We start from the raw sequence: 19,044 nt of genomic DNA on the forward strand, positions 1-19,044 counted from the left end.
CTTTTTGTTTTGTGTTTTCATTCCTTTTTATCTAGTTTTTCCTTGTATAAAAAAGGCCAAGGTTTGGTCATATGCCCTTCAGAAAAAGTGTCTGGCCTGGGATGTCAGCATGTAAGTCTACAGTCATGCTAGCAGCTCCGTGAAGTTGTACTTTGGCTCAGTGGTACTTTTAGTTCAAAGCTAACATAGTACAATGTAGTACAATGCTAAAATGCTAGTGCTAATCAGTTACAGTTTTTATGCATCTTATAAGCTTAGTTTAGTGTGTTAGCATGCTATAATTAGCTAATTAGTAACAGACACAATGTACGCCCGAGGTTGACGAGAATGAAGTACAACCCAACAATTTCCACTTGTGTGTTGGGTGTGTATTCTTTGTAATGACATATTTTTTTATACGTGATATACTTTAGCAATTTTATGACAAACATTATTTGATTCTTGCCATCAACAACCATATATCATTTTTCTGGTATAAGGGCCCACTTTGGGAGTTATTCTGATGATGGTGTTTGATGAAAAGTCGAGGGATCAACAAAGTGTGTGTAACCAATTTTATCAATTCAATAGTTGTCCAAGCATTTTACTGAATGTAAAACAATTTCAATCTTATAGAGGAAAAGTAAGCCGATAGTTAAAGTTATTCGTACCATTTATGTACCAAATTTCACATGTCTAATTGGCTTACAGCGTACAACGTCAGGGTCGCACAATTTACGTGACGATTCATGTGAGATTCCGAGGCTGGAGATAAAAGTTTCAGCTTATTTCAGGAAGCAGGTGTTTTTTTGGACAGTAAACTCTTGGAGGACACACTAGAAGTCAGTAGGATAAATGTTGACCCGTTTGTGACACCAATGAACCCTCCGACTTTCCTACCAGGTGGATTTATTTATTAAGCCTGTTTGGCTTTCCAGAGACATCGTATTGACTCACAGTGAGCTCTGTTCAGTCTGACAAAAGAGAGAGAGATAGAGAGAAAAAAAAAAGTGGGGGTTGGTGTACTGTAGGTGAACTCTGGCACGCACCCTCTTTGTGGTTTGTTTTTCACATTTACCCACTTGACTCTTGGCCGCGAAAAAGCCCTAACTCAGCAGCCAGCTGCAAAGTTATGTCTGCTAATTATCAAGTCAAGAAGTCATCTGCTCTCCTGTCTAAATGAAATCATACGAGGGATGGCTTTGAAGAATAATGAATGCTAATACCCTCAGAATTTAACCATCTTTAGAGTAAAGAGGGCTTACTTATGTCTGCAGTTGTAATTATGGCCTTAACACATTTTGAGCTTAAAAAGCCAGGCTCTTCCTCTTGGCTTGACACAATTTGTAAAAAGAATCACGAGCTTTAATGTGGGGAATTTTTCAGAGAGCTGTCTAGCATCCGCATCCAAACCTTAATCCCCCTGTACGTGACTCCATTACTTCCAGTTGCCCTACTGTCAATCTCACACAGACGTACTACTTCTAAACAGCAGACCATCTCTAAATTCAGCATCGAGGTGGGATGCCTGCTTTTCCACGGGTGTCCGAGCAGCTCCCAACCCCCCACGGACTTCAAACAAGGGCGGAATGGAGAAGTGCGTGGAGGCTTGTTGACTGTGACAAACACACACACACAGGGGTCAACCACCATGACAGTGTGGCGGGGTCTCCCAGGGACCAGAGACTATGATTAAAGACGGTTCATAGCTGAGTGGCTGACCTTAAAGGATGATACGGCTTGTTGGGTCTCAACAACACTGTTACCTAACCAGCAAACAACCACTGGAACAATCTAATGATCCATCGACGACTAGAACCTGTTGAACAATTTAACAGAGACCAACTTGATCAAAAACCATAACCTGACAATTATCGTTAGTTAGGTCCAATCAAGTCCTGTAACATAATAATAACTGTGTTGGGATTCAAATGTGTAGCTGACTGATTAGAGCCTTTGGCTACTGGTGAATTTGTAATTTTACAATTTTGACATTTTAAAAGCCCAAGAACTAGGGACAAGCGCCTTCAAATCATACTGTGACAGACAGACCCTGATGTGCAGGGTTTACTCCGGGCTCTTGTACAAGTTTAATCCCCAGTGAAAAGGATTTTTGTTCTTCTCATCTTTTTTTAAAAGAAAAACAACAACAACCTTATTTTATTACCAAGTTCTTTCTTTATATATGCTGAAAAACAAGTGATATCTTTCCACATCCTGTTCAGAATGGCCATGGTCAAAAGTGGTTGAAATTAAATCAAACAAGAAGTGGGGTGATTTTCTCATAAGCTTCCATACTATCGGACTTCTTTTTGCAACCAGTGGAGTTTTCCCTCTGCTGGTCAGCAGAAAACTTGCAGGTCTCCACATTGGCATCACTCATCAGTCTCGGGAGCTCTGACTACTATTTATAAAGTCTACGAGCGAGACGCGATAATTATATAAATGTGGGAATGAGGTGCACACTTTCAGGCAGTCTTTCCTGGAAGACATTCACAGCGTTCCACACACGCAAGAAGAGTGCCAGAAAAAGTTATGTAAAGAATGAAAAAAAATAAATAAATGAAACAGTTGCTTATTGTATGAGGTGATGGATGGTTTTGGAAGGTGACAGAAGTTGTCAGTCGCAGCAGCTGAAGTCAAGACTCTCCAGAGAGGTTTAAAACTCGGTCTGAAGTTTGGTTAAGGTTTGTTTGAAGCGTAAAGCAGGTATGGTTAAGGTCAGGGTAGGTCCAACAGAATTAACAAAAGCATTGTCCTTATAAGTGATGTAGACGAGTTCTTGTGTGTGAAATCATGCACTGAAACATGTGGAGGACCTCTGGGAACGTGTGTCCACGCAGAGCGGGAGCAGCTTCCATATTACTCAACCAAAAGTCTGTTTCAGCACTATTACTTTTATTCTGTCTTCAAAACAATTTTATTTATATTTTCCAAAGTCACAGTCACATTGCCTCAGTGGGCTTTGCAGTCTGTACAGCGAGTGACATCCTCGATTTGAGTGAGGAAAAACTTGCCATATCAAGAAAAATAAAACTTTTAACAGGGTGGAAAGAAAGAGATGGAAGAAAACCTCGGAAGAGCCACAGAGGAGGGATCCCTCTTCCAGGACGGGCAGACATGCAATAGATGTCGCACAGAAAAGAACAAAAAACAAGAAAGAAAAAAAAAACAGTTTACAAATGTCATTGACAAAAAATCTGTTACAAATAAATGTCTTAGTGATTGCAGGGCCACCATTCCTTAAACTCAGGCCAAAATGTTCATTTATAAAACATCAGATAAAAGCATTAATGTTTTTTACTTTTTTTTACAAAAGACTTTTCGGGATCTTGTCCATTCATAGAAGAGCTGATTATTACTTTTTTCTGGTATTGAAGGCATGTTTTGTTTATGAGGGCAGATTTAGATCCTCATCTGTCATCCTGTCTGAGGTCAGTCAGGAGCAAAGATAAGAAACCAGACGACAGAATGCATCTAATTATTTGTCCAAAACTGCTTTACAAGATAATTCTTCGACATAACTGTCTGTGTCTGATTCGCTCCGGCCTACATTCCCTGATGTACCGTGGTGAGGAAACAGGAGGCCTTTGAACAGGAGGTTACACAAGCATCCGTGTGGCGCCGCGCACTCCCTACACCTTCCAGCGCTTTTATTTTCCTGTTTTTATGTACGACAAAGGACAGGGACACGCTGTACACAGATCACCACATACCTACTCTGTCATCAAGCACACGCACACTAGCCCTGGTCTTCCCATCAACCCCCCACCTTTGTCCTGGATCTATTCTTTTTTCATTTCACTGATGAAAAGCGATATGAATCTGGTACACGTTCACTCAGTCGGTCACTCAAAACTTCCCTGTCTCCAGGGAACAATAGTCCTCCGCCGGTGACTGAGAGGAATGTGGCTGTTTTTTGACGTTGAGCATCCAAAAAAGCCAGGAATGCTGGGAAAACACATCAAATCACCTTCCCCCTGGCCTTCCACAATACAGTCAAGGCCAAATAGATGGGTGCGTTAGCGTCTTTGCGGGCACCGTGACTCAGTCGGTGTGTGTCAAACGGCTCCTCGGCCTCATCAGACAGGAAGTCGTACCTAGCGATGGGCTGGAAACACAGGAAGTCGATATCAGCGTGCCTGGAATTCCAGCATTGTGTTCACTCTGCAGAAACTAGAAAGGCTTGTGCATCGCTCGATCGCACAATATGTTCATGATATAAACGTGCTCCGGTGTTACTGCGTCGAAACCTCACACAGGCACATACAACACATGTGTATTACACACTCACTCACAGAAACTGGCAGGGCTGAATACAAAATACTCTGCACAGCCCTGTTAGGCGAGACAGATGTGCAGATAAACAGAGCAATAAATTAGATAACAATGTGAATGTGTGTGTGTGTGCACACATGGGGATGAGAGAAAGAGAGTACACAAAGCTCCCAGCTGCCAAAATACCTCAGATCTCAAGTTGCTGACTCGTTCATAAAATACATTAAAATCTGATCAAGAAAAAAAAAACGGTCAATTAACCAACAAATCTATGCAGACTACAGAACCAACGCTTCTTTTGCTGTTGTTACAATTTTAAATTTTTTTTTTTTCTTTTTTTTTTTTTATCAAATACTGTAAACATTTGACAGGAATCAAACTGGAATGTACCAGTTTCATCTGTAAATTAACAATAAATACTCGTGAAAATAGGATTCATTTTTTTCTTGGAGAAAAAAACTAAACTTTCTGCATAAACATTGACACTTTATGCAGATTCACGTCTATTTTTATTTTTACATGTTTAATTGATATTTCATTCAACAGCGGTGCATGAGATTTAGAAAAACAAAACAAAATGCAAAAATCTGTCCCCATGGATAAAAAATGCAACAGGAACAGAAACTGATTGGGCTACCACATTTATTTGTATGTGTGTAAGTTGATATTTTTTGTGACCGTTAATGTCCATGTGTTACTGTGTGTGTTACTGTGTGTGTTACTGTGTTTCTGTGTGAAGGGGAGATCTGGGCATCTTGTCCCACGGGTTAGTCGTCACACCGGCTGTAACTCCAACACCAGAGGGCGCTTTTTAAACATTCAAACAGTGAGCAGATGTGCTATTTGCTTTTTCTCTTGTCATTTTGCTCTTGACATTTACTATACATGACCATGATGTAAGGGGAGGGCAGTTTCGTTAATTTCTGAACCATAAAACTGATGAAAAACAAAATAATGATATTGTTTTCAACAGAATAAAGGAGAGAACGAGTTTGTTTTGAAACCCAAATTGAGAAAGTCAATTTAGTTTTTTTCCCTCATTTTTAAGAATTCATTTGATCTGCACATACTTAAGAATCTTTGTTTCCCAAAGCAGGCTATTCATATAATTATTATTTATTAATGTATTAGTTTAGATGGGCTCCTGTTTTGACCCTGATAAAGCCTTGGCATTCAAAATAAATGTATGTATAAATAAACATGATTTTCAACTGCAAAAACAAGTGTGTAAAGGCCCTACTTTAAACACCCTAAACATCATTCTTATTACGTTGAAAAATAGAATGTGACAATTTCCCCAGCATAGTTTGACAGCTCACCCAGTGATGGGGCAACACGTGCTGCTCTTAACCATTTATAACTCGAACATAGAAGTGAGAAATAGAAAAAGTTTAGATTACACACGAGTGTTTCAATCAACGTAATATGGGAAATGAGTGACTATGATGTACTGAGACTCTCCCCTTTACCACTGTAAAGGAGAGAAAGAATGGGATGAGAGGAGACGGACAGGGTTCAGTATAACCTCTGACAGCTAACACACAGTCGGTGCTAATGCTAAGTGTGATGTGAACAGACAGGAGGGACAGGGCTGCCCTTCGAAGTCAAAACAGAGCATGGCAGTCATCACACCATATAAATGTTGCTTTTAATTTGCAGTATCCACTGCTCTACAAGCTTGTGTAGGGCACAAAAAATAAATACAGCTTCATCACAAACCTTCATCATATACTCGTGTATATCAAGTGAAAGCTAGCTTCACATATTGCCAGTCTTACCTAAAATTAAAGCTGAATTGACTCGTAAAAAAGAAAAAAAAAGACTTCTTGTATAAACTGTAATTAAAAAACAGGTTGATTCACTGAGAGCTTGGTAACAATGAATTTACTTACTCATAACTAGGGAGGTAGTGAGTAAATATAATCAGAATGTAGGAAAGAAACCCGAGCTAACCCTGCTAAAGCTAAACCTCCGGTGGAATTCATGTGATTTAAAATTACATATTCAAATCGATTCATTTGTGGATTAATTCACTATGATGATTAGATGGACTGCCCTCGTTGATATAAACAGGGTGGACAAAATAAGAGAAACACCTGTTGGTATGAATGGGGCAGCATCTGGTAATTCTAGGCACATGCTTAGGGCCTTGTTGCCACCAGGGGGCCCGGACAGAGGACAATGTTAGAGATACTGTTTCTTGTAAGAACACAACTTACCAATGGTGTATGAATACCGAAACATAAATAGATAAGCTAAGAAATATATATATATATATATATATATAAAAAAAATAAACTAGATGAATGAGTATTATGATAATCATGTGGCATTCAAGTAATTTCGTTTGTTTACCAATATAAAAATGTGTGTTATTGGGGCCCCAGAAAAATAATAAAGTAATCTGTCCAACTGGTCTGGCTCTTGGTATAAAGCAAAAACAAACAAACAAAAAAAATCCATCGCCACAAATTAGGCTACATCATCCAAAATTACATTTAAATCAACACCTCTCAAAAAATGTTCCAACTACAACTGATCATAACCTTCATGAATGCAGGATTTATTGCAGGACAGTTCTGATGGACAGCATCAGTTACAGGTGTAGCTAATAAACTGGAAAGTGAGCGTATGTTACGCAGCTTGCTGGCCAGCGTGCAGACACTGAGCCTGACTTTATGCTTGTGTGTATGCCATTCACAAAACCACACATATTTTACAAGGTGACTATACAAAAGTGCAGCAGTCAGTTACAGATAAGTAGACCTGTCCTATTAACGACACGCCTGAAGAAAATACATACATGTCTCATACATTTAAGATAGCTAAAACAACTGTTATTTAATATTCAAATGTCTCTGCAGGCAGTGCAGGTGCCACACAGTATCAGCCCATAGATTGTAGATAGCATACTGTGTGTATATATATATATATATATATATATATATATATATATATATATATATATATATAGTATGTTATCTATTTGTTCAGCAACACATAGGCTACAACATTGACAACAAGGTCCTAACTCACACACCTCTATGCAAACATGCATACGTGGCCACAGCGAACATGGCAGTCAGCGAAGTTGCACACTTTTTCCCCCTGTGAATTGCAGTTTGCATCGACGTGCGTCAGTCATAAGAGAGAGGCGGCACATTTGAGGAAGTGGCAACGAGGATGATGCGTCAACACAGTTCTTAAGAAATCTGTGGGTCCATTCAGAGGCGTGGGAACCTACACAAAGGAGGTAAATGATCTTCATTCATCTGCCATGCTTGAAGTCCATCCCATAGATTCACACGCACTGCATTACAATGCTCAGCTCGCTACTGCCCTCCATGGGTCAGCCAGTTAACCTGATAACAGGTCAGATGAGCTAAATGGCTCTTAAACAATCCTTTCTAATGTTTCAAAAACCTCAGATTGCACTTTTCACATAAAAGGAACATGGGAGGTCTATAAAGAAAAACAAGAAATATATTGATTGTCCTGAGGAAGTCTGATAGCTCCTCCTTGCTCATACGCTTCCCTTCCAGGTTCGTTTCTGCTCTCATGTGGGCTGTGGAAGGAAGCAGTACCCCGAGGCCTGTGTGTTGCCCCCCTGAGGCCAGGCAGTGAAAGGTCCTGAGGTGTAATCTGGAGGTCGGGGGCTAATGCTGGGCTCATCGACGGCTGGCTGAACGTCCGTCTCATCAGGAGGGCAGAGCGTGGTATCTGGATGCTGCTGGTCCTCTTCAGGACTGCCGTGCTTTAGCGTGTCCGCGTTGGCATCACTGTGAGACACGAGATCCTGTGTGGACCTGGAGATGTTGCGGCTCGGCAGACATACGTAACCTTTCCCGTAGAGGGTGAAATTCACAGGGGAGGGAGATGCAGGGCCATCTGACAGGGTTTCTGTCTCTTCACATTGGACATCCACTGGGTTGTGGTTTGTCTGTCAGACAGAAACAATGCTGTTAAGACCATAACTTAAAGAGGCACTGTGTGGTTTTGGAGAAGATATTCAAACTCTGAATTTTGATATTTACAATAATAATGAGCTAATAAGGTCCCCAGAACACTGTTTGAAGCGAGAAAGGTGGCAGGGTCCGCCACATATAAACAAAGTGAAGCGGTATGAGACTGTGTTGTCCTTTAAGGTCACTTTGTTTATTCAGTTTATTCAGTCATGAACACAAAGAGACCTTTAATGGCTGCAAACTAATTCATGTTTTTTCTTTGTTAATTACGCACATCAATTTGGCTCTTGTGAATTGTTTTTTGTTCACAGTGTGTTTCCATAGCACTCATATAGCATTTCACTTGATATCATTTTGATTAAATGTATAGTTCAACATTTTGGGAAATAGACTTAATTGTTTTCTTGTTGAGAGTTCGATGAGAAGACTGATACCACTCTCATGTTTGGATATTAAAAAATTAAGCTACAGTCAGTAGTTGGTCAAGTTTGCTTACCGTAAGGACTGAACTGAAATGGGGAATTTGCAAATGTGTCCTCCCAGCTCCTCTACACATGACTAATGAACATGTTGTAACTTTTTGTTTTAATCATACTTTGTGTGCCGGACTTATTCATGTCCTGGAACAGGGACTAATGTGTCTGGCAATGAAATAGTCTCGTACCTCACCCACTGTTAAATATTCTCTATTTTCAAAACATTTTTCTAGTTGTCCAAATCATGAATTAAAATCAAATATCTGATGCACTCCTAGGAATGCAGAAGCCTTGAAAAGGTTTTGAACACTGAGTTTAAAGGTGCATTATGTCAGAATTTGCCACCTGTTGAATTCTTCCTGCCAACAAATAGAGGCGAAATGTCACCAGAGTAACTGCTAACTGCCGCTAACCGTATTCTGTTACTTGACCGTAGCTGCAGTTAGCCGCCATTGTTGTTTTTAAACAAGCAGTTTGTGGGTTGTCACAACTAAGCCACGCCCTGAGCAGCCAGTACTTCCTTATGGGACACTGATTGGTCTGAAGAATGTGGAGTCAAGTGTGTGAGGTGTTCCCAGCACCTGGATACCTGATGGATGACCCTGGCTGTGGCTGTGAATAACTGACCTGGCAGAAGATGTACGGCCCGCTGAAGCTAAAGGACGACCCGTCAGAGATGTTCCCCTCCACAGCAAGAGACGGCTGGTTATCGCACCTCCAGCAGCCCTCGTCCTGCTTCAGAGATTGTTTCCCGCTGTCCTCGGCCGGCCACAGCGAGGCGTCTGAGGAGCTGCGGGGGGGACACAGGGCGGAAAGTGTTTTTGCCAGATAACACAGAATCAGCCTGTGAGTTTGTCCACTCGTGCAGCAGAAGAATTTGTTTTCATTATCTTTATCTGCCCGGAAATGTAAAGCGTGAAGAGCATTACCATGTCGACACGCTGTCAAAGCGCTGCACTTTGCACACGGACGTGCTCTCGCTCTGCATGAAGGTGCGTCTGTCGGCAGACTGGATCACAGAAAGACAGTGTGATTTACATGTCGCACAAAATAAGAGTCACGCCAACACAAACATGCAGAAACACTTATTGATACACCAGAAGTTGAAAAAAAATGTAATCACACTGTAAAATAATCTCTTCTCACCTTGATCTCAGCAAGGATTTTGCTTTTGCCCGGAGAAGGAACTGAGTCCACCCACAGGACGACCCTCCTGTTTGTTCAAAACACAGCATGGAGAGAGAGAGATTTAAACAAAAGGAAAAATCTAAATTTGAGAACGCACTCGTCTTTGATAAAACTTTATTCAGCAGGTGGGTGAAGCGTGTCAGTGCTACTTTCAGGCTTAACCCTGTAGCCCCAAAGCAATGCAAGGTAAGGTACTTAAACTTTTTTAGGCTTAGCAGCTTCATTTGATTGCATTTTAGATATTTTGCCATATACATGCACTTTGTTTTGTTCATCTGATGGCTGTAGTTACACTTTATTTCACAGGACTTCAACTTTTAAGGAAGTGTTCAGGCAGTCACATGTGGAGGAACACAAATCAGAACCAAATAAAGAAATAAATGAATGGCTCAATAAATGAATAAATATGCCATTAAATGTACACAGAGATATCTTAAAAAATAATTGAAGGCCTTAAAGGTGCACTAAATTGTGTCGTTACATTATTATTTTTATAGTTATTAATGAGGATCTTTCACTTTTGGTTAAAAGTTCTTGCCCAAAACTAGATATTGCTCCTTTAATGTTGTCAATAAAATGTCACATAAATTGACATTTCTGCTTTAACTTGCTTCTGTATTATTTTCTTTGTTATAATCCTTCTATTTATTTACTTTTCCATCAAATCTAATTAAATTTCTTTAATGTTTTTTTAAATGTATGTATTTCCGTATCACGTTCCCTTTTCTGAAGCGTAAAGAGAAATGAAGGAACATGAGTCACGGACCTCTGGCAGGCAGGAATGGTGCAGTAGAGCATGAGGAAGACTGTGACCACCAGCGCACCAATGGAGAAATAGATCAGGGTGTTGATGGACCAGGAGGCTGCCGGGGGAGAGAAAACAGAACAAATGATGAATGTGATTATGATTGTCAACATTCATGATGTGTGTGTGATGGGTTTAAGACCCAGGTTGTTGACATCTGAATAAACTGGGCACTTTCTCCACTGTCTGTTAGCGTACCCTCATTTGATGTCCAGTCCACAGGATCGGTCCAGTCAGACGGGATTCCCCTGTAGCTTAACTTGTGTCCAGGGGCGACCAGGGACCTGACCCTGACCTGGTAGTCCTGGGACGGGACCAGATCGTCTTGCAGGATGGTCAGGGACATGGACCCCTGTGGAATGGTCCTGATAGAATCGTTGGTAGAACAGTTCTGAAAAAGATGACTTATTAGATTTCAGGAGCTGCTTTACTATGATACTATAATATGAGTGCGCATGAGAGAGTTATGAGATGTTTCTCACCTGCTCCTTTGTCGTGTAATAGCAGAGCTGATAATACAAGGTGATACTTTTAGGTGTGTTTACTGGATTGGACCAATCCACGATCCAGTTGCTGCCTTTGTTCCTCACCTTTACATCCCGCGGTAGGTTGGGACGAACTGTGAAAACAAAAGTTTGGGAGTCATAATGGATACGTTAATCTTTTTAAATAGTTTTCAAAAATGTTTCCTATGTGGGGACAATATCATTTACTCAATAACATCTTATTTTACCTAGGAAATGAGTGACCCTAGTAGCTGTCTGTGTAATAAGTTGGATTTTCTGCATATTACACTGAAAAAAAAAAAAAATTATATAACTTAAGAATTTGAACACTATTAGACTAAAACCAGTTCTTCAAATGTTGAGTCTCAAAATGTTTTGTTTGGTCAGATGTGCTACTTAAAATAAGTTTCTAAGGGACTTCCCAACATGCATTGATATGTTTTTTGTTTTTTTTTTAAATTCAAAATTGTCCTTTAAGGTCAGTTTGTTTATTCAGTCTTATAAATGTCGAGCGTTTGTTTATTTAGTCCATGAAGATCTTTCTCTTCTGATTGAACCTTCTCCCTCAAAACTAGGTAGTGCACCTTTAACTTTAATTCTGATCTGCTTCAGATTTAAGCATAAGAATTACTGACTGTTAAATGCTGCTCATGTTTTTGTTGTGTCAAGTGTAAGCTGGACAGAATAAAACCGAGCCTTCTCATTGCCTCATGATAAAGTGACAGACGAGCAGTGGCGCCGTTCGAACACTAGGTGGGGGCCCTCAATCACACCACGGCTGCTCTGCCCTGCGTGTCTGCACAGCTTCCTGCACTTTTATCGCCCCATTGTGTGTTCTTAATTTGGCAGGACACGTTATCTTGCACCCCCCCCCCCCCCCCAAAAGTGCCTCCGCTCTATCTCTCCCATGATGCTCGGCCCCTCTGCCTCGTGCCTACTCACTGTGTTTAGGGGCCTCGAAAATCTTGCTGTTGCGTGTCGGTCGGAGCTCCAGCTGCTGATGTGTGGGGTCTGTGACATTCAGTGAGCAGCTGTACTTCAGCACCGTCCCGCTGAGGTCAGGGGTGACCGTTGGGTTCACACAGCATCTCTCAGACCTGAAGGCAGGGATTGGAAAGAGGGGGGGGGGGGGCATTGGCATCAACGAATGAATAAATTGTACATGAGGGTGGTATTGTCGGTGTAGCGCTCAACTTACGATGCAGACTGCTTGTGTCGACAGCACAGCTGGTAGGTGATGAGGCGAGCCAGCTCTCTGCTCACCTCCCAGCTACACATCACCGTCTTCTCTCCATCCAGCACACAATGCACACTGGGAATCTGCCCAGCATCTAGAGCCAGAGAGGGAGAGAGACAGAGCTAATGGCAACAGCTGCAAAGCTCTGGACTTTTTCCTGGGCTCCAGTAAAAATGAAACGAGGGAGAAGATTAGAAATGTGAGGGAAGGAGATAAGGAGCGGGGTCCGGTTGAGAAGAAAAGGCCCTTATGGAGTAAAATTGTAATTGTAATTTGTGCACACATGATTGTGAGGAGACACGACTTTGTCAGTGTGTCGCATTTATGCTTCAGATGCTTTCTTTGACTCACCCTCTTCAGTCTGCCACGTCACCACAGGGCTCCAGAGGCTCCACTGAGCCACGCTGGCCCGGGCCCTCACCCTGGCTTCATACCTGCGACCCGGGAGCAGCAGCTGTTTCTCTAGTTTCATATTGGTGTTTGTTACATTCTCAACCTGCAGGGAGAAGCAAAAGAGATGTGTGTCACGGTGTCACTTGTCGCTATGACTTCTGAGGAAACGTCAGATGATACGATAAGAGGTCGAAGAAGGACACCAGCGCATACAACTATCGGAACTACTACAAAACCTTAACATTACTTCATCTGTGAGCATTTCTACAGTGCACTGTTAACATTGTCATTGAGGAAATGTTAGCATGCCAACACAAGAAGCTACAATGGGGGATAGGGTAAACATTATTTAGACATTGTTAGCATGCTGACATGTTAAGCTATGATGGTGAGCATGGTGAACATTAATAGTAAGAAAATGTTGGCATGCTACCATATAAGGCTACGATGGTGACAACGGTGAACATTAGGCTATTATTTGGTAAATCTTCACATGCTAACATGTTAAGCTACAATGTGAACAGGGTAACCATTATATAGTAAATGTTGGCGCAAACACATACATTTAGGAATATGATCATAGTTATCAATATTATTTAGACATTGTTAGCATGCTAACATATTAAGTTATGATGGTAAAAACAGTAAACATGAAACTATTATTTAGTAAAATGTTAGCATGCCAACAGTTAAGCTTTACACAGAATAAATGTCATTGTTAGCATGGTGACTTTAGCATTTGGTTGAAACGCTGTTGTGAGACAAGTGGACATTTTCAAAAAATGATTAACAGAAAACCACTAGCTGCTTGTGCTAACATTACTCAATACAAGGTAGGTAGTGTTTAAATCAGTTAATTGTGTTCGAGAACTTCTATTGTAGCTACTATTGTCCATTAAATGCTACACCTGTGCATTTAAAAATAGACTAATCTAACTTCAGTTGAATTAAAGTGTTTCAGACATGCTATGCTAACCTTTCAAGGTCTACTCAATGATCTGATATACAGTATTTGTCCATACAGTAGTGTGTCATGGGGTCTCAACACTGGTGGCAGAGTCTGTATTGTATGTTTGATGCTAACCGTCCATTTGTCCTCTCCGTCTGTCCTGTAGCTGAGCTGATATGTGATGTTCTTGTTCAGGGAGGAGGAGGTGGGGTAGGGGCTGGACCAGCTGAGCCGTCGGCCTCCGTCACCTGCATCACGCGTGGACAGATCGACTGGTGGGCGTGCTCTCACTGTGCAACCCACACACACACAGCCAAGCGTTAAAGTCATGTCACTACTCAGCTAAAACGTTTCTAATATTATCATCACAGTGATGGTGACGGACAGATGACGCGTAAACTCACAGTGCTGAGAGAGATCCAGAGGCTGGTCGGAGCCAGATGTGCAGAGCGTCTCTGTCTTATTCTCCAGGAAGAACACCGTGTGACTGAGGGCGATGACGAAAGTCATTGTTTCATATCTACATTTGACAGTCCTGTGCTCGTCGTGCACTGAGGCACTGCGAGGTACACACTGCTTCCTGCAGACACATGGACACAGAATGGTGGAACAAATGACCCACAATCCTTCATTATTTTTTGATCAGTTCTGATATTTCAAGACGGTGACACACAAAACACTTTCTTTGATTTCAGTCTCTGCTGGTGTTACCTGCCAGTGTCCGTCTTGAACCAGAGCTGCAGCTCTGTGTCTCTGTGTTCCCTCCACTCACACTCCACATGGGACAGGTAGTCGTTGTAGCACCGTAAGGATTTCAGCAACTCTGGGAAGGCAGGGAGAAGTGTTGTTTCAGGCTTTTGGTCAATGACTGTGCACAATATATATTCTGTAAGCAGTCGTGGAAAAAACTTTCATATGTTTACTTTAAGGTGCAACATGTATAATAAAATTAGTAATAGGATGTGAAGAAACAACCATTTTGACGTTATTTGAAAGACGTCTTGTACAATGTATTGTGTTACAGGGATATCGACTGAAGTTGCGTGCCAGACAGCTAAGGTGTTCTACCTCAATAAGTGGTGACCAATAGTAACACCCACAATTGCCTGGTGCTCTTTGCTCCCAGTCCGGACAGAGTCAGCTGTTACGACTGCAAGCTGCAGGGTTAACTGAGCCTAGTAGCTAGCAGCAGCTACAGTTAGCAGCAGTTAGCGGTTTCTCTTGCGATATGCTGCCCCCTATTGTTTGAATTCACTGCACTTTTAATTAAAACGTAGAAATACAGCAATTTAAAGATGCTCAATTATTAAAAGCAAAATATGCATAAAGTAAGGAGAAGTACTTGTGGTGCACAGCTTTCCCAGTGTCATTTATGCATATTTGGAGCTGCAGTGATTGATTGATTGATTGATTAATTAATAAAAATAATAATAAAAAACTATATTGGGAATCAATTACCGGCTTCAATGCAAACAAAGCAAAAATGTTAAACGTTTGCTGGGTCCAGCATCTTAAATGTAAAGATTTACTTCTTTTTGTCTCTTATGATGGAAAATGAAGAGTCTTTGGGTTTTGGGCTGTTGCTTGGATAAAAAAATATATTATTTTTAATATTACTATTATTATTATTATTATTATTATTATTACCTATTACTATTACAAATTATTACTAAATTATTATTTAGCTAACATGTCACATGCCAAAAATGTTGGGCAGGGTAAGCACAATTATTTAGAAAAAATTAGCATGTTTGCACATTAAGCTACAGTGACAAAGGTGGTAAACATGTGAAAACGTTGGCATGCTAACACGTTAAGTGACAATGGTGAGCAGCATTTACTCCTTTTTGTGATTTATGATGGTCAATAAGGAGTCAGTAGGTCTTAGACTGCTGGTTGGAAGAAAACAAAAAAAACATAAAAAAAAAAAATAATAATAATAGTAAAATAAAATAATTTCAGGGACATCTCATCGGGCCTGATGAGCATTTTGCGCTTTTTATTACTAAGGTTTTATTGACTTAATGATTATCTGATTGTCCGATTAACAACAACAAAGGCCATCATCATTGCAGCCCTCGGCATGTTAAAGGCTTAACAACAACGGTGTGAGCAGCATCGTTGTTGTATTGAACTACTTCAGTTTTGCAAAAATGTAACCATGCAGGAATATTTCTGTCCTGAAAAGTAATGATTCTTAACCCTGTTTTTTATTTAAATCAACTTAAAGGTGCACTTATTAGTTTTGTGGAAGAAAATGTAATCAGACCCCTGAATAATCTAAGTAAATAAACTCTCTTTGTTTTCATGACTGAATTAACAAAGTGACCTTAAAGGACAACGCAGTTTTACACTGTTGTAATTTGTTTACATGTGGCAGACCCTGCCATCTTTTCTTGCTTCGAACAGTGTTCTGAGGACCTCACTTTCCTCTGAGAGCAGCTTGTTTATTCAGTGATGGAAAATGTAAATATTTCTGAGTTTATATTATTGCAAGTGAAATGAATACTGCAGAAGCTTACCATTGTGTAAGCTGCTGCTCTCCTGAACAGAACAACGCTCTGGACCAGAGAACAGAGCCAGAGGAGGGAGCGCTGACCAAAGCAGAACCCAGAAGAGAGGCATCACTTCTGGGAACAGACACAGGCTTTTTTTCTTCTTGGTGATCTCAGGAAACTATATTGTGCATTTTCACATCCTCAAGCAGTCTGCTGATGAGAAGGGAAAGTCGGGTTTATAATCCGAGGTAGAGTTTGAGAGAGAGAGAGGGAGAGAGAGAATTAGTTCATTTACTAGAAATAATGAAGAAATGAGTCACACAGTGGCAGCGCTCACTTCCGCTTTGAGTTTCTGCTTGTTGTGGGATAATACCACACATCCGCCTACCTCTTATCTCCCTCTCTCACATGTGATATTAAAAAGATGCACATGCTGTCTCTGGAGACACACATCCGAGTAAAAAACACCTAATATGACACAGACGAGCAGCTTTACAACTCCACGTTCCTCCTTCCGTTCATTTAGGTTTAAACATGATTTTACAATGAAACACTTAGAAGAGTCCAGTATGTAATTATTCACTAAACAAAATGTATATTCTGATTCCTTTAAGTTGTAAATTTCCAGTTTATTCTTATTTGGTTTATATTTTCATGTTCCCTGTCGATTTGATTATATGAACATTCCTAAAGAAACTATATAAACAAACTCTCTTTGTTTTCATGACTGAATAAACTGAATAAACAAACTGACCTTAAAGGACAACACAGTTTCATACTGTTTTACTTTGTTTATATGTGGCGGACCCTGCCACCTTTCTAGCTTCAAACAGTGTTCTGGGGACCTTATTTTCCTCTGAGAACAGCTTTATTCAGTTATGGAAAGAGATGAATGTTTCTGAGTTACATCATTAATATTACAAAGTTAAAATTCTGAGCTTCTCCAAAATTACATAGTGCCCCTTTAAGTTTTTAATTTGACTGTGCGTCTTGCTAAAACTTCCCAAAAGTCCCTTAAAATCCTTTATCAGCTTCTGATAATTATGTTTAAAAAGGGCTACAGGTTTAATGAATCATAGCTGTAGAGCCCAGGCACACAAATAATGACAAATAATATATCATTTTAAAAGTTTTTTTGTTGCCTGATTTGTGTGTGAAGAACCCCTTTTCTAAGCGAGAATGTCTTCATATAAAAAAAGGAGAACTAATGTGGAAAGAGAAAGACGACTAAACAAGGGACAGTTGAAATAATCTCAGCATAGAGAATTAACTATAAACCAAAGGGGGAACTTCAGGGATCACTCAGGCACAGCAGACTGCCCTTCACGCCTTTGTAGCTGCTGTTAACTGAAGCTGGTTTGGGGGGAAAACCCACCAGGAGAATGTGGGAAGCCAAAAGAGACTCTGAAACCAAATAACCTTCTTTTGTTGTCTGCGGTGCAGTGCGCCGCGCGGCAGGGCGCAAACAGGTCACGAAAGCCTCAGAATCAAAGGCAAACAGAGTTGAACCCTGACTTAAACCTGCATATGGAGTAAATGACAAAATGACAAGAAAACATTTTCTACAGAAGGCCTGAGAGGGAAGTGAGAACAAAAAAAATGTAGTGATCCATTTTACTAAGTCTGATCTGAACTTTTTTCTCTCCTGTGTTTATGACTTAAAGTCACTTTATTCTCAACTGGCGAATCTAACTTTTTAAAAAGTTGTGTTGATAACATTTTAATGTCGACAAATCGTTTTAAATGATGTGTATCTACATGGCTTTTAGAATCTCTTTTCTTTAAAATCATTATTATGATTGTGAATTGATAATTTTAAGATCCAGGTTTAGGTTGAAGATCCAATTTTTAGGTCCAAAATGATAAAAGATGAAAAAATAAAAACGTTTTGTTTACGTCTGTGTACGAATTCTGACCGCTGGTTCCAGCTTCTAACAACGTTTTCAGCCAGTGGTTTAACGCCCGTTGGTATGAAGAGTCTTGGTGTTTGCCAGTTTGTGGGCACAAAATGCTGATCTCTACAGTATGTGCCCAGCATACTGTACCGTTCAATGTTAGCGAGCTGGTGTTAGCGACATAAACGTTTGCTAGCATTAGCGGTGTCAGCCACAATTTCTTTTTCCCACTTGCCTCTCAGGACTTCCGCAGAAAGAAGACCTTAACCGAGTCTCAATATTACAAAACTGTATCACTGTAAATTACGTTTCTTGTTGATCATTGGATGATGGGATCAAATACCTACATTGGCACAGTAATCATGTGTCCTGTGTGTCACAATATTCCACAATTCTTGTCTCATTGAAGAAATTTACTGTAACACAGCTAAATCCTTAGTCACAGGACGTAATTGAGCAACTCAACATATTTTGACATCAGCTCTAAAGTAGCCCGGCTGGCTTTGACTTCCTCCAGATGTGCCCCGATTTTATTAAGGCAAATGTGAACTGAACATACATTGATAACACTATACATGTACAATGTTTTTGTACAGACAGTTTCAAGCAGTGAAATGACATTAACTGTAGTCTTGAAAAATATAATACAACTTTAGATCTGATCATCCTTTCACACAGTCCCATGCAGTAATTCTCCCAGTTACCCACCTTAACATGATTTCCCTTGTCCGTCTGTTACCGTTGCCTCCTTCTTGTCAGCTCGTCTCCTTGTGAACACTGTCGAGAACTCTGTGGGAGTTTCCTCTGTGACGACTTTAGTTCCCTCTTTCTGTCCACAGCGACATTTTATGTCATTCTCACTTTGAGACACCATC

The 19,044-nt window shown here is 40.5% G+C and overlaps 1 protein-coding gene across 2 annotated transcripts; it reads right to left on the reverse strand.

The window, feature by feature from the left end:
• Window positions 1–7,684: 7,684 nt before the first annotated feature.
• On the reverse strand, window positions 7,685–18,973 carry csf2rb (colony stimulating factor 2 receptor subunit beta). Of its 2 annotated transcripts, XM_030406421.1 has the most exons (15): window positions 18,878–18,973; window positions 16,299–16,484; window positions 14,488–14,599; window positions 14,181–14,356; window positions 13,912–14,066; window positions 12,786–12,930; window positions 12,396–12,528; window positions 12,140–12,294; window positions 11,174–11,310; window positions 10,890–11,082; window positions 10,653–10,749; window positions 9,845–9,911; window positions 9,628–9,707; window positions 9,326–9,488; window positions 7,685–8,197 (listed from the first exon to the last, which is right to left on the reverse strand). In XM_030406421.1, the coding sequence occupies exons 2-15, from the start codon at window positions 16,399–16,401 to the stop codon at window positions 7,814–7,816; spliced, it is 2,100 nt and encodes a 699-aa protein (XP_030262281.1). In that variant the 5' UTR covers window positions 16,402–16,484; window positions 18,878–18,973; the 3' UTR covers window positions 7,685–7,813. The 2 variants fall into 2 exon arrangements, with proteins under 2 accessions (XP_030262281.1, XP_030262282.1); XM_030406422.1 differs by lacking the exon at window positions 18,878–18,973 and having other exon boundaries at window positions 16,299–16,487.
• Window positions 18,974–19,044: the final 71 nt, after the last annotated feature.

Source organism: Sparus aurata, chromosome 23 (assembly GCF_900880675.1).
Source record: "Sparus aurata chromosome 23, fSpaAur1.1, whole genome shotgun sequence".
Taxonomy (NCBI): Eukaryota; Metazoa; Chordata; class Actinopteri; order Spariformes; family Sparidae; genus Sparus; species Sparus aurata.